Source organism: Homarus americanus, unplaced genomic scaffold, assembly GCF_018991925.1.
Source record: "Homarus americanus isolate GMGI-L3 unplaced genomic scaffold, GMGI_Hamer_2.0 scaffold21699, whole genome shotgun sequence".
In the NCBI taxonomy this organism is placed as follows: Eukaryota; Metazoa; Arthropoda; class Malacostraca; order Decapoda; family Nephropidae; genus Homarus; species Homarus americanus.
The window spans coordinates 1-16,140 of NW_024740673.1; the positions used below are offsets into that span (position 1 = coordinate 1).

Sequence of the window (16,140 nt, forward strand, 5' to 3'; positions counted from 1 at the left end):
ACATAGGTGAGTTAACAGTGCGTCCCGCTAATCATTATATATTCATCACCAAGAGCGTGCGTTACAAGGTACTTTATCGCACTGTCTTTTATACAAATTGTTTAGAACACTGACGACACCAAAGATCATTTTTGGTGGGGTCTTCTTTATAGATAATCTATTACAGATTGCCCGGGGAGAGGGCTAGTTTATTGGGCACCCCCTTACATCCTGTGCAAGGTGAAGCGCAGAAGCGTTTATAGTGTTTATTACGTGAATGTATACCTTGTAATTCACGGATCTTGTGTCGGAACTGTGAAATAACGATTTGTATTGTCCGACCTGAAAATCTTTTAAAATGCCAAACCCAACCAAACCTAACCTAGCAAATTTGCTTAACCCAACTTATCGACGGTAGAATAATTTTTAGTTAAGTTGTTTTGGTTAGATTAGCTAAAGTGAGTTTGGTTTGGATGGTTCGTTCTGCCTGTATTAAAATAACTACACAATGCTGCAGTGTCTTATGATGGAAGCCATTACAGCCACATCCTTTAGTAAGGGACACCTGGGCAAAAAAAAAATCGCATGTGACCGCAACAAGACCCAGTGACCCCATGAGCTTTATGCGACCAACCCCTTATAATGCGTCGCTACCTTGTAGTTTTAAAATAAGGAGATGTCCTGAGTAATGAAAGGATCCCGAGAGTGGCGCTGTTTATTTCAAGAAAAGTTTCCATCTAAGAACTGTGTCGTGTTACCTTGTGTGTAATACAGTACATACAAGGCAGGGTGAAACTATGGGCAAGTTTCTTTGCCATTTGCCTCTGTCTACCCAGCAGTAATTGGGAACCTGAATGTTAATCGATTTGCGGATCGTGTTCCGGGGTAATGGTTAGCCAGTGCAGTTGGCGAGTTGTCCGGTCTTCTCGGACTATTCCTTGACATTGGGTCATGCAGCTTGTTAACTTCGGGTGTGGTTTTTGTGTTGGCGACAGCTTCTACACATTAAACAAATTCACTCCTAGGTGGCCCTTGGGCCGGCCATCCTCGTTACACGAGGGGCAACCATTACACACACACACACATACACACACACACACACACACACACATATATATATATATATGAAATCGTATTGAGAAAATGTGACATCATGAACGAAGGATTTTGATACACCTACCTAGGAGTTGCAGTGTTCATTCTGAAATTCATCGACCCCTCCAAGTGCAGGTAGTTTTTTTAAGTAACTGTACAGCACGTGGCCAGTGTTTACTATCAGTTTGGTATCAGAATGATAAATGGGGGGAAACTGTATCCGGTATAAGAGGGGCTGCGATGGCCACGGTTCACGAAGCCTTAGGTTCTACTCTATAACAACTTTTAATAATTAAGACAAGTGTTTCCTAACTGCGGATGTGTTTCACAGACATGGCATAATAAAGGCATATTTATGTATCTTTATTGTGATAGTAAAACATGAAGTTGGTGGTAATATTTTTTGTCTCTTATAGTGGAAAATCTTACTTGAGTTTGCAGTAGTTGTGACGCCACTAATGTGTGATTATTTGGTGACAGATGACAGGGGTTAAGGAAAACTTGGTGGAGAAGTTGACTTGTATTGTGTGTCAGGAGGCTTTCGACCCAAAGGTGCACCAGCCTGTGGCCCTGCCTGGTTGTGGCCACACCTTCTGTAGACCATGTGTTGAGAAGCTCCAGCGCCGCTCCTACGTCCTACCATGTCCTACCTGCAGGTGAGGTGACATTTGAAATTTCTGGAAATATTACATTTTAAAGGAAAAAAATAATTAAAACTGATCCTAGGTTCTATTACTTTATAACTACTGTATTAGATTTTGCTGAGCGTTTATGAATTTGATATTCTTTGGAGAATTTACCTTTAAAGGAAACATAACCAATACCTGTTAATATTGCTTTTAAACTTTTATAACTAAAGCTGCTCAAAGATTTAACCAAATTTGGAGAAATTATAGATTACTTATACTTCATGCTATACTTGATGGGCGACTAAAATTATATAGAGGAAGATTTTCATTATAATTTTTTTTCTTGATTTGGGTAGTGATTTTTAGTATATCTTTGAATCACTTGGTTTTACAGTACAGTTCTTGGGTTACGATAATAGCTGCTGTCTGGTTTGATGGGCTGTGGTCGCCAACCCCCAGACCTAAAGATGACACCATTATTGATTGATGATATGGTATTCATTCTAACTCCATCTTCTATAGCTTATGAGAAATTTATATTTACCAACTGAAGATTAGACATCCCAGCTTATTTGACCTGAAGATTAACCACACTCACATTAACCTAACCTAACTTAAAACTCTTGGATACTATTAGGGTGTTTAATCTCAAGGTGATCCAGACTATACTCTATCTTCGTGTTATATACTGTGTGTGTAAATGTTTCACCAGTTGCCATGATAATATTGAGATGATGATATTTCAGGCATCCATATAAGGGTGAGGAGGCAGCCCATCTTCCTACAAACTACCTGGTGCTGAACCTCCTCCCAAGTGTTCTACAGGTTAGTACTGTATGTTTCCCTTTCTTACTGTTGGACATCTCAGGTTGAACTCTTAACTACCCTTTCTCTCTATTCTCTGTCTCTCTTTCCTCACTCCCCTCCCTCTACTCTCTCTTTCTCTCTGGTATAGCTCCAGGTATTTTCCATGTGTCAGGTGTAAAAATTTGCCCATTAACCCATCAAGGACAGTGGTTTATCTATCATCCACAAGGGGCTGAATCATCTTCCCGAAAGACTTAAAACGCTCATTATTTAAGTAAACAAACCATAATTCTTTGGGTGTTAAACCATCACTCTGTTGAACCAGTGTCCTCACAGGGTTAAACCATCATTTTTACATAACCAAACCATCATCCTAAAATGAAAGAGCATGATCTTGCTCTTTAGTGAGATCACCAAAATATTAGTTTGAAGAAATTGTTACATTTTCTTGAATTTGATGTCATGTTTCAATTACCTGGGAATGATTTTAGGTACTTAAACATGAAAATATTTTCAGGTAAGAAGCAGATTCGTCTACATCACCCTCAAATTATCCTAAACTAACTTGTTACCAGCTTGTAACAAAGTAATCCTCAGGAACTTTTTCTATTTTGTTTTCAATATTCCACCTGATTATAATGTATGATATATTTTTTACTTACTTTTATCCTCTTCACCACTGATCACTTGATCAGCTCGTTAGCCACTTAGGCGATGAGTCACGTCTCTGTTATGCACTGTTGGCAAGTACTGGGCATGCACTGGCTCCTGAATGTATCTAAACCTGCTCCAGTGGATATCAAGTCTGGTCTTGAAAGAGCTCACACTCAGTGCCATCACAACACTCTGGCAGATTGTTCCAAAAGTTTACAACTCTCATTCCGGAAAAGTTACCCCTCACAGTTTTCTCGACTTGCGGCTTCTTCAACCTTGAGCTGTGACCCCTTGTGGGGCGAGCGTCCGCCAGCTTCAGGTGAGGGCACTCAACTGAGTAGTGTCCTTTGAGATGGTTATACACCTCAATTAAGTCTCCCCTTGCCCGTCTGTAGTATAAGCTAGGCAATTTTAGGCGCTCTAGTCTCTCAAGGTAGCTGAGGTGCCGTACTGCAGGCTCCAGTCTGATGGCCCTCCTTTGGACATTTCAATCAACTGACAGTCCCTAGCATATCTCTGGGACCAGATGGGGTGACAGTACACCAGACAGGGAAGCACTTCACTCTTCAAGATTGTTATGAGGGACGGACCGTCTAGATATCTGGACGACCTTCTTATAAGACCTAATAATTTAATTGCCTTATTTACCTTCTTCTCACAATGATGGCCTGAGAACTTCAGCTCATTGTCAACATACACACCTAGGTCCTATTCACAATCAGTCTCAATTAATGCAGTTTCTTCGTCCTGTTGGGATATATGATACGCCTCCTTACCATTGGTATGTCCCAGGTGTAGCCTCTTACACTTCACGACATTGAATCTTAGCAGCCATTTCTTCGACCATTCTTGAAGATAACAGAGATCCTTCTGCAGCTCTTCACAGTCTGCTTGGTTCTTAATTTCCCCAAATAACTTGACATTTTCCACAAACATTTGTATGAAGGAGTGTACAGCGTCAGGCATGTCGTTTATGAAGCAAACAAACAACAGTGGGCCCAATACACTGCCCTGTGGTACCCCACTTGTGACGGATACACATGATGATTTCGTGCCTTTAATCACCACACACTGCTTGCGGTCATGGAGAAAGTCTCCGATCCACACTAGGACTTTTCCCCGAATTCCGTACCCTTCCAGTTTAATTTACAGCATTTCATGGGGAACACTGTTGAAAGCCTTGGCAAAATCTAGGTAAATATTGTCGATATTACCACCCTGTTCCAGAATTTGGGTCCAATTATCTAAATCCAGTAATATGATAATATCTTTACCTTTGATGATTCATTTCCATGATAATGAAATAAGTACAGCAGTGTCTTCTGGAGGATCTGTATAAACTATCATCTAGTATAGCTAACATAATGTAAGATGTTATAGAGAAATACATTAAAAACTTCTTAGGAGTGCAGTGCAGTACAGTACCGAGAGAGCATTGCTTTCATTGACAGCAATATCATATGCCTCACTTACTTTTAGGGGATCACCTGAAGATTAAACACCCTAATGCTACTTGGGGGGTTTGGTTAGGTTAGATTAGGTTTAGTTAGCTTAGGTTTAATGAAATTGGGTTAGGTTAGGTTGTTTAATTTTAAGATGAAATAAGCTGGTGGGGCTAATCTTCACATGATCCCTTTCAGAAAGAAGATAAATTGGAGCAAATGGAAACAACCGAAAACTTTACCAACAAGCTGAAGGAAAAATTCGACCCAGGCCCCAGCAAGCAGGAGAACAAACCTCAAGAAGATGCTGTGATAAATGATGAGAATATCGAGGGCATGAAGAAAGAAATTAATATAAACAAGAAGAACTTAGAACTAGACGATTCAGATATGGACCAAGATGATGAGGTTTTGGTGAGGAGGGACCAAGGTGGTTTACACAAGATGACACACAACACACAAGGCAGCACTCCTGAAAATGGTCCTCTAACATTTTGTGAAACACCGAGTGAAAGAGGAATAACGAACCATACTGTGTGGCACAAGGACTGGAGGTTTTGGTTGCTGTTCGTGGTGTTTGTGGTCATTATGGCAGCTGTGGGGTGTGGCGTGGCATTAGGATGCTCCATGCATGTTGTAAATCGTAAGTTGTGTGTATGTTTGCTCTTGTAGTTCCTGAATGTATTGTCGCACAGTCTTCATTGATGATGCAGTGCTTGAAGTTCTTTGAGTCCACTACTACAAAATTTATATAGAAATTAATTCACAAATTAGTTAATTCTCATTGTAGGAGTTAATTGTGAAATATATCCTTAAATTTAATATGGCAAGAAAATTAAAGAAAGATATATTTATCAATGTTAATAAAGCATTAGATTCATTTACCTGTCTTAATAAAGCATTAGATACATTTACCTGTTAATATAGCTTAACCCACAATACTCCCACTGCTGGAACCTTACCTGACTGTTGTTCTTCAGAGTTAGGGTTCACATCAAGTGGAATCACAAGAAACAGCTACGCGTCTAAGTTGATGTCATCCACTGCCCGCACCAACAAAGGCGTCATCCCTTCAGAGAGTTGGGTAAGTTACCGTATTTGCGGGCGTATAAGACGCACCCTTATTTTACAAGGATATTTTGTGGGAAAATTTTTCTTAGTACGTTTCATCATACAATTATGTGCATGTAAATACAATATATACTGGAATCAATTAGGAAATCATATAGTATAGTAACATTATACTAACCCAACTCTACCTCTGATCAGAGCAGCTGTGTGGCTTGTTTGTATTTTGGTCGAGAGAAGTGCCAACAGGATGTGAAACTCGTATTTTTGGCTGTGATGTTTTGTGTTGCCGCGATCTGCCACCAGGGTGTAGCACCATCGCTCTTGTTTTGGCGTCATCGACTCATTGCAAATGTGACTGGCTGGTGGCTGAACTTTCTGTTAACATTTCTTTAATCTTTCTTGGGGCATTTTTCATTTAGATAATAAACAAATGTTTCTTAAAGGTAATACAGTCATTGAATAATGTAAGACATGTATCTGATGTGGGTTACGTATGCTGGGGAAGGAGGTACAGTGAGATGTTGTGAGCTTGCCTCTGCCGTTAAGCCAATGTAAGCCATTATTTATGTCTTCGGCAAATTTGCCGTAAGTTTGTGACAAATAGATTGTCATAATTTGGCTTGTTTTTCAGTATTATATTATTAGTAATATTATTATTAACACAATTTTTGTGCTTAGTGGACTACTGCTCGTCTCAGACTCCCATTGGCAATATGGGCGCATTAGACGCAGGATAATTTCTGATGCATTTAAAAAAAAAGCGTCTTATATGCCGGCAAATACGGCAAGTCTGTTTCCTACCTATAGTTCGCTTGATTATTGGGACCACTTGAACATCAGCCCCCCCCCCCTCATAGCTCATTTTACCTGATGATTAAACACCATTATGCTACTTAGGGGGGCTTAGGTTAGGGTAACATTTGGGTGATTGATAATCAAGTGAATTAAACTGGAGTGCTAAATCTTCATGTGATCCGATTATTCTGTTTAGGTTGGAGAAATTTTTTATATTTTCGTCCACAAATTAAACGTTTGTTCTTTCTTTACAAGTTGTCCATGCTTTTATTGAACCAAATTTGCCACTGATAACTTTCTTTTACTTCATGCATCATTTCTATGAGTTAATTTCAAGTGTCAAAAATTTTAAAATCTTGAGTTATTTTACCTTCTTTTATTTACTTAATGGCCACCCACTAGAGGTGGCCATACCGAGGGAAGGAGGCCAGTGGCCTGTGTAGGATCCCTCCATTGCCTTTGATAATTTTGTCAAGGGCTGTTTTGAACTCCAATACTGTTCTTGATTCCACAGCTTGGACTGGTAGACCATTCCACCACCCTCTGTGTGAAGAATTATTTCCTTATATTCGTTGTGCATGATAACTGGGCGAGCTTGTAGTTAAGTCCTTTCATCTTGGTGGTGTGTGACATCACAAAGAAATGTCTCGGGTTCACGGTTTTTATCCCTTTCAGGATTTTGAATGTTTCAGTGAGATCTGCCCAGTTGTGTATTGTCTGAAAGGTTGTTAGTCCTAAGGCTGTGTGTTATTCTTGAGTTATTTTACACTTACAATAACTTAATCTTGATAGTTATTTTAGACTTGCAATAACTTGTTTCTTGTTACTGTATTTGGTTCCTCTTTACAAGTTATCTATAATGTAATGTGGTTTCTGGCTTGGACAGGTGGCATGGTTGCAGAATGCTGGCAACAAAGGTTTCCAGAGTAAACATCAGGCCATCATTGGTGTGTTGGTGGCACTGGCCTTTGCTGTAGTTGGAACAATGCTGTTCTGGATAATGGTTATCATATGTCTCCTAATACAGCGCCGTAGACACAGAAAAAATGAGCATTATTTATTGTCCAATCGTCGTCTGCCACTCTTATCAACATGAAACTGAAGGAACTGTAGACCAGCAAACAAGAGAAACCGTGAAAAACAATGCACATGATCATAGAAAAATTGGATTAAAATGCAGAGATTCTTGTAATGATATCTCAAAATTGATTAACAGATGAAAGTGAATGATGTCAAAACAGGTAACAAGGAAGTTTCAGAAGAAGGCAATACATGTACCCGTGAAGAAAAATATGCCCTGCCACCACCTGACATGAAGATATTGATAAATGTACAAGATTTAGTTCAGTGGAGATGAAATAAGATGAACCATCCATCACCAGTATATCAAGATTCAAGATCATAGGTAAGGGTAAGAACAATATTACTTGGAACTCTTAAAGCGCAGTTCTAAGTACCTGTACATGTGTTATTGTGGTTACTGTGTATGATTATAATTTTCAAAGCAAAACATTGTTAATCTGATTTTAATGAGATCCATGCTTGGTAGGCCAGTTGTTGCAAAGTAAATACTGTATCACATCATATTTCTTACTTGGAGTCAGGTTAATTATCTCATGTGTTTCCAGTATATAGTACTTTGTTTTAACTCCATTTGAAAGAGAAGGATCATTTTGAGATGTAGTTCTTTGGTTCATGATCCATAATGGACAGTGTTTCTCTACTTTCTTTTTACTTACTTTTATCCTCTTTGCAAATGATTTGCCTGTTAGCTCCCTGGATGGTCGGTCACATCTCTGTTGTGCACTGCCAGCAGATACATGAATAACTTGTGGTAGTCTTTGCTTGCGGCATTTTTTACCAAATTATTAAAATGTCACCTGCATTTGTTTGTAGTTGTTTGTTTATCTGATAATTCACACTCTATAACTGGTAAGCATTCAGTAAGATGTCACTCCATACTTAGTAGTTCTGGGTGAAAGGTTTATATTCTTGTATGTTTAGAGCTTCAGCTGGTTTGCTGACACTTGCCGGTAGTGTAACGAGCAAGCAAGTGGCTTTTCAGCCTTTATTAAGAGCTTAGTTTTCATCAGACATGCCATCTTGATCTTCCTATTGCTTATCCAGTTGTTTCAAAGTTCAATGATGGGTACCCAACAACCTGCTCAGGTAAGCTGTTCCATACGTCCGCAATGCGCAGTGAGAAATTGTATTACCTTGGTCTATTTATGGAGAGAAAATCCTGTGAACTTTTTTTTCTAGTTTGCATTGAAACCTTAAGATTAACAAGGTCAGGCCAGTTTGTGAGCAAATAAGCTAGATTACATTAAGATTAGGCACCCCAGCTTATATCACCTGATGATTAAACACCCTAATGCTTATACCTAACCAAACCCCCCAGGCAGCATTAGGGTGTTTAAATCAGGTGAAATAAGCTGGGGTGCCTAATAATCTTCACGTAATCCAATAAAACAATGTTTTTTTTATACAGAACCTGGAGTGTAGAGAATCCATCTGGCAGGGAAGCTGTTTGGGTATTTTAGGCAATGAACTAGGTACTGTATGAACTTATTCTCAAATGATTAAGTCTCATTCCTATACAGGTTCAGTTAATTTAATGTTTTTTTATGTTTATAGTAGGTCTCATAGGTTGTAACTTAGTGAACAGAAGAGGACTCCTGCAAAACCTCTTCCTTACACTCCATCTCAATAGTATACCTCACAACAAGAGTCTTCCTTCACTGTATTACTCCAATGTTCTGTAGAGTGATGATGTCTTTATAGTATCTGGGGATCATTAAACCAGTTTCCTTCTTCCTTTATTTATTTGTTGGTATAATTTTTATAATATTCTTAGTACCGTATACCTTAAAACAGTGTCAATATTTAACACTTGCAGTTGACTACACATTTGAACACCTGAGAAAATCACCTGCAGATGACAATTGGGAAAGTAATTTGAAAAAAAAAAACACTAGTTACTAACAGAGTACATTAACAACAGGAGCTTATTTCACAGAACCATTGAGTTTTAACACCTGTTCACTCATCTCTAATGAATATATGAGAACCTGTAATGTACGCAGTTAAATCAATATAAACAATTTTCACCTGTGTGTGCTGGGATTTGAACCTAGAGCATTAAGGTTAGCAGTCAGGCAGCCATCCACTGGACCACGATGGACTAAAAGCTACCCATCCTCAGCTACTCACTGCATCTCAAGGTCCCATGACCACAACTTTGAGCTGATAGATTGGGGCAGCCCCCCTAAACACCGGTCCTAGAGAGCTTTTAAATCAAATTCTTGGTCTGACTGTCAATCTTGGTGGTCCAGGTTCAAATCCCGGCACTCACAGGTGAAATTGTTAATACAGTACAGTTAAGTCACACTTAATATAGTCAATAAAAGAGAATTAAGATTAACATTAAGTATACAGTACCGTAGTTAACTTTGACTGAACCTTCTGAAAATTACAGGTAGTCCCCGGGTTATGAACGTCCGACTTACAAACATTTTTTACTTTCATTTACTATATTTTATCATTATATTTCTCCTAAATTCAATTATTTTTAACATATAAAAGGACTTGGGCTATGATATAGAGGGATTTTAATCATTGTTCTGTAAGGTATGCATATAGCATGTGTTTCGACTTTAGTACATTTTTTATTTCAGAATGTCCCCAGGAATGCAATTTGTTTATAACCCAGAGACTGCCTGTATACACTCCATCTACTGCACAAGTGAACTAGATTACAGTACTGTATATGGTGATGATGTCAGCCCATTAATGAAATTGCTCTATCTTTATGTAGTACAGAGTCTATTTTGTATTACTGTACAGTGTTAGATAAATGAAAACAGATACTGTACTGATGAAGAATGAAAATGTATAATGAAGTACAGTAATACTATACTGTGCAGAGTTAACGGCATCATACCATATCAGTGGAGGCTTCTTTCTTTGGTGATTTTCTGGAATTTTAGGTTTAATAGATTTAGTTTCCCAGTGTAGTCCATTGTATTCACTAGTCGGGAAATATTTTATAACTATTAAGTAGATGGTAACTGAGGCTATTTCTCACTCCTAATGCTGAGGGTAATCTTCCCGGGAGATGTTCTGTGAAGTGTGTGATGATAGATTGTACTGTATTAGTGAATGGCTCACCTGAAGATTAGTCCTCTCCCCTTAATTAATTTTACCTTGATTAACCACACAAATCCTAACTTATACCCCAAAGTAGCATTAGAGTAGTTAATCTTAAAAATAACCTGTGGGGGGTGGGGGGCAATCCTCAGGTGATGCTAGAAAAATTAACAACACTGTCCTAATATATATAAACATGTACCACACTCAGATGCCAAATAATATAGTACTTTAAGTTTGGCTAATTATGTCTTCTTTATTATTTACAACCTGGATCACAACATTGAGTTGTACTTAAGTTTATTCCACATTAGATGGAGAAGGAGAGAGCTGTCTTTGTAAGATTCTTGTGATGTATGGATATCACTGAAGGGTCAATGAGAATATTACATTGTGTGGGTCTTATTGTACCTTATGATCTTTATAACTTTTACTGTACTTAATTTGTTCATTTAGACTCAAAAGATATATTTACTGTATCTCATTTAGTGAATTAATAATTATGCATGTTTGTGTATTTAATGTTGTTTGGTTGGTTGTGTTTGTCAATTTTAGATTATAAGTTTGGTAATGAAAAGGAAGACTCTACTTCCTCATGACTAAGAAGGGATTTACTCTTGCTTAAGGTCAATAAGGGTACAAAACATATATTATTGCTGTGTAGTACAGTACAAGGGGTCTTTGTTATAAGAGTATTCACTATCTGCAGTTTCGCAGTTAAGTGGTCAACTTTTTGTGACCATATACGTATAAAGTCCCCTCATTTAAGCTGATTTCACTCAAAAACTCGGGAAATGGCAGATAAAATCTATGGATTCTTAGCTGAAGCATTTGAAATTTTATCCTCTTGCTGGCATCATGCATGCACGTGTCCCCATGACAGTTTTCTGCTTTGTTTCATCCAGACCAGTACTTTGTTATATTTACTCCTGCCTTTGTTGTGCATTTTCATACATTTTGCGGTGAAATATTTTATTATTTTTGTAGCCGTGAGTTCCCAACCCAAACAGGGTGGTGCAACACTCAAAAGGAAGTGCACTAGCTATAATATAGATGTAAAATTAGAAGTGATTTGGCTAAAGAAGAGTGGAAGTGGACAATCCACCTAGTCCTGTCTCTCTTTCATCCTCCGACTAATCCTCCTCTCCCAACACCCACCTCCATCAGTCCAATCAAGCCAAGCATCTCTACCTTTGAAACTAAGTTAATAAAAATATTTTATTATGTTAAAATTATTTATTTTTAAAACATTAGTATTTAGTCTCAATAAACCATTGAAGAGAGTGTCCACCAGCTGCTGCCGACCACCGAGTCACTGGCACGACCTACTTTGCCTCAACACACCGACCCCAATGAACTTTAAGGATGTTAAATAACTTAAAAAGTTAAATAATTTCTTAAGATAATGTGCTACCAAATGTTTCTAAGGCAAATGATTGTTAAAAGATATCATATAAAAATTTCTTGAGTGTCGTGTACAATGTCATGGTCCCGATTTGACCTATTTCCATTATTTTTTTATGGGACTAATTCCCTGCTATAAGCGGATTCATTACCAGCGGCATTTTTCCGGTCTCAATTAACCGCGGACACCCTTCCCTCCACCCAGAAAAGTTTTCTACAGCCATAAAGAATTAGAACAGTCTAACCTTACCCTATCAAATAATTTGAATTAGATTAGAATTGATAAATACCCCCGGTACATAATCAATGAAACTAAACCAAGAGAATGAGTGATGTTCTGTATTTAACCGACCAATGAATATTATGTAGTGAGAAGTGATCCGCTAGTCTCGGTCGCAAGTATAATGTAGTGGTGTTATATTTAGCCTTGCTGTACTATAGCCACAAATTCCTACATCTATTTTTGCAGCTTTATTACTGGTTAGTCTCCCAGCCTAAATAAAGGATTATAATGGTAATAAATGTATGATTAACATTTTATAAGCACTGTTTTTATACCTACCCTGTCTATGTACACTATACCTGCACTGTTTATGTCATGGTGATCAATGTGAATTTGAACGACTAAGTTTACTTAACATTTAACTGTTTATCTCCTAAATATTTATATATCTATTTATATCTGTCTGTCTATCTAATTCTGTGCTACTTATTTATCTGTCTGTCTATATAATTATTTATTTAACTATATATTTTGACTTATTTATCCATCTACCTATCTATCTATCTCTATCTTAACATTTTCATCTCAGTGTTATGGAACAGGAGTTTTGCTTTACTTATAAACTCTCTAGGTTTCCTTCTTAGTAAATAAGTGTTTTAGTGTCTTGTTGAATATTGTAATTACTAATTGGTTTTACAAGCCCACATCATTCACTCCATTGTAAATCAAGTAATAATTAGTAAACAAAGAGATACAATTACAAGAGGTTATAGTTTCAAGTTTGCTGATTTGTCATGCATAGTAAATACTCTATAAGGAAGAGTGGTAGACCCATGGCACAGTGTTAGATATATGTAGCTGTGAAGACAAGAGACACTGTTAAGCTTCAATTTATCCCTCAATAGACTGTACAGTGTTAAGAACATTGGAGGGGATTGTATATAAGTCAATAACCACCTATAGTTACTGTGGACATTAGGTTAAAAGTCTATATGTTATAAGGAGTTTAGTTAATCTGTGCAAAACTGTGATCCTCTACAAATGACACGAAGTTATTTACTCAAAATTTAACCAAGTGCTGTGATTAAATTTTTTTGCAGTAAAGACATAATCATACTGATATTCCTTGACTGCTGTGTACTGTATTACCTTTAGTAAGACAGGTATATATGGTCCTAGAGCAGTATATATTAGTGTATGAATATTTTTTAATGAATATACTGTACCTTACTTATTTTGTCACTTGATTGTACATTATTTACTTTTTGTATGTCTGTGCCTTAATACAGTACTGTACCTAGAAGCTAACATCAATAAAACTTCTATATCAATTGGTGTTCATCGTGTAACATGTGAGTTTTAGATAATGAAAACACACACACACACACACACACACACACACACACACACACACACACACACACACACACACACACACACACACACACACACACCTCTATACCTATTTTACTTTTATTGTTATAATGTATTTGTGTGTTCTAATGTCTAAAGTATTTATTGGGTATTTTTACTTTTTTTTAATATAGCCAAATACTGTATGGTTATTCCTCACTGCTGCCTTAGAAAGGGGAGTTACACTTACAATACATGTCAGTGCGTTTGTTTAGGCATGTGACTTTGAGAATACAGTACTGTACTGTACAGTAACTTGAACAAATAATAATGTGATTCTAACTTGGTGATTAGATATATTACAACAAGATCTCAGAAGGTGTAAAATATTATTACAACCCTCTTCCTGTCACTGCTTACCCAGTTTCCACCACTGATTACCAGCAGGCAGATTGTATGTACAGAAGCAGTAGATATATCACAGGAGTTGTCGAATTACCACTGGCTATCCCGCCAATCTCCGGTAATTTCCCTATGATCGATATCAGTGTACAGACAAGTAACAGGCAGGTCCATTTCCACCAGGTCACAGAAATACACTTTGAAACTGTTGCCTTCTTTAATTAACACCAATTCTTCATCACACTGTTTACAGGGTAATGTTTTTACAGCGTCGAATATATAGTCATCACACTACTTATGTACAATGCCTTAGTCTCTTCACTTTTATTGCTCACAACATTTCCACAATACTTGCAAAACAATTATCTTCAGTTGTCTTAATAGGCTTGTACTTCACACACTGCTGTACACGAGGGGTTTGGGCTGGTGCTGCTGGCTGATGTGTTGGTGGCTCTCCTTAGGGGTAGTGGCTCTTCCAGGGGTGGCTGCGCCCCCACGTGCCCTCCCAGAGGCGGTGGCACCACCAGGGTGCCTCCAAGGGACGACCTCGCTCCCAAAGGCCCTCCCAGGGACCTTCTTAGGGGCGACGGTGCCTCCAGGGTTACTCCCAGGGGTAGCGGCGATCCCAGGTGACTTTCTAGGGGCTCTTTAGGTTGCAGAGGCGATCCAAGGGGTCAGTACAGTGGCAACGGCGGCCCTGGGGGTGCCGCTGTCCCTGGTAGAGACCCTTCGCTCGTCGCCGGCCAGGGAGGGCCCCTGGGATCGCTGCTGTTGCTGGGAGATCCACTGGGGGCGCCGCTGTTTCTGGGAGAAACCCCTGGAGAAGCCAGCACCCCTGGTAGGGTCCCTGGGAGCACCGCCGTCCATGGAAGGGCCCTTGGGGGCACCGCCATACCTTGTAGGCTCCTGCGGGCACCAACCGCCCCTGAGAGGCTCCTGGTGGCGCCACCGCCCCTTACACGGCTCCTGGGAGGGCCCTTAGTGGCGTTACCGGTCCTGGCAGAGCCTCTGTGGGTGCCGTTGTCCGTCGGTGGGTTTGTGTGGGCACTGCTGTCTCTGGGGGAGCTGGGCCCTCCCAGCGGGAGTGGCGACCGCAGAGGACCTCTCAGAGGTGGTGGCCCCCCAGGGGACTGTCAAGAGGCAACGACGCCACCAGGGGCTATTCATATAGGCAGGCAGCAACGTCCACAGGGGCTCTCCTTAGGGGTAGCGGTGCCCCCAGGGGTTCTACTAGAGGCGCCGCCTCCTATAAACCCAATAGCTTTTGGTTGTGGTATCGTACATATTGCATACGTCCAGCAATCCCTTACTCAACTGTGATTGGTGGACTAAAATATAAATACACCAAATAACAGCCAATAGGAGACCAGAACAGTCAGTCAGCACAACACCCCAACTTATATTTTCCTGTTGGATATTTATTCTCTTTTACATTGTTCATGATGCGATGATACTGGAAATGCGATGGGCAGCAAAACATAAGTTGGGGTGTTGTGCTGACTGATTAATCTGTTTTCCTATTGGCTGTAATTTGATGATGTTACCTCTTATTCCACCAATCACAATAAAGTAAGAGATTACTGGAAGAATGCAACATGTATGACACCACTATCCATTGTTTTGGGGTGCCGACTTCCCTAGGAGGACCTATTGTGAGCCACAGGGCTTGGCAAGGTCCCTGTGAGCAGTGGCGCCCCATAAAGTGGCCTGGGTGAAGCCACCACCTCTGGAAGGGCCCCTGGAGGCGCCACCACCGCTGGCAGGGCCTCTAGGAGCACCACGGTCCCTAGGAACGTACCTAGAGGCACCATGTCTGAGTCCCTTGCAAGCGTGCCATCCCTCAAAGGCCCATGGAAGCTCGGCCTGTCCCACAGGAAGGCCCCTCGACGCCGCCTTCTCTGAGAAGGCCTCTAGGATTCTTGTGATTGTCCTAGGCGCCCCTGGTAGATCCAACGCCGTGACCTTGGAGTCCCCTAGAGGCTGCCACGGCACAACCCCCTAAGAGGTCATGGGCGCCTCATGCCTGGCAGCAATGATGACCCTCACAGGGGATGGGCGATCAGGGTCCCTTATAGGGACAGGGGCGCCTTCAGGGGTGTTCTGGGGGACCGCTTCGCCAGAGGCCACACACGTGTTG

The 16,140-nt window shown here is 39.9% G+C and overlaps 1 protein-coding gene across 3 annotated transcripts; it reads left to right on the top strand.

Moving 5' to 3' along the window:
- Nucleotides 1-1,375: 1,375 nt before the first annotated feature.
- On the top strand, nucleotides 1,376-13,579 carry LOC121875502. 3 transcript variants are annotated; one of them, XR_006090621.1, is made up of 6 exons: nucleotides 1,376-1,730; nucleotides 2,450-2,537; nucleotides 4,805-5,249; nucleotides 5,587-5,690; nucleotides 7,359-7,877; nucleotides 10,150-13,579. XR_006090621.1 is itself a non-coding variant. In XM_042380067.1 (5 exons), exons 1-5 carry the CDS (start codon nucleotides 1,555-1,557, stop codon nucleotides 7,566-7,568), a joined length of 1,023 nt encoding a protein of 340 aa, XP_042236001.1. In that variant the 5' UTR covers nucleotides 1,376-1,554; the 3' UTR covers nucleotides 7,569-13,579. The 3 variants fall into 3 exon arrangements, 2 of the variants coding, with proteins under 2 accessions (XP_042236001.1, XP_042236002.1); XM_042380067.1 differs by having other exon boundaries at nucleotides 7,359-13,579; XM_042380068.1 differs by having other exon boundaries at nucleotides 1,430-1,730; nucleotides 2,450-2,528; nucleotides 7,359-13,579.
- The last annotated feature ends 2,561 nt before the right edge of the window (nucleotides 13,580-16,140 follow it).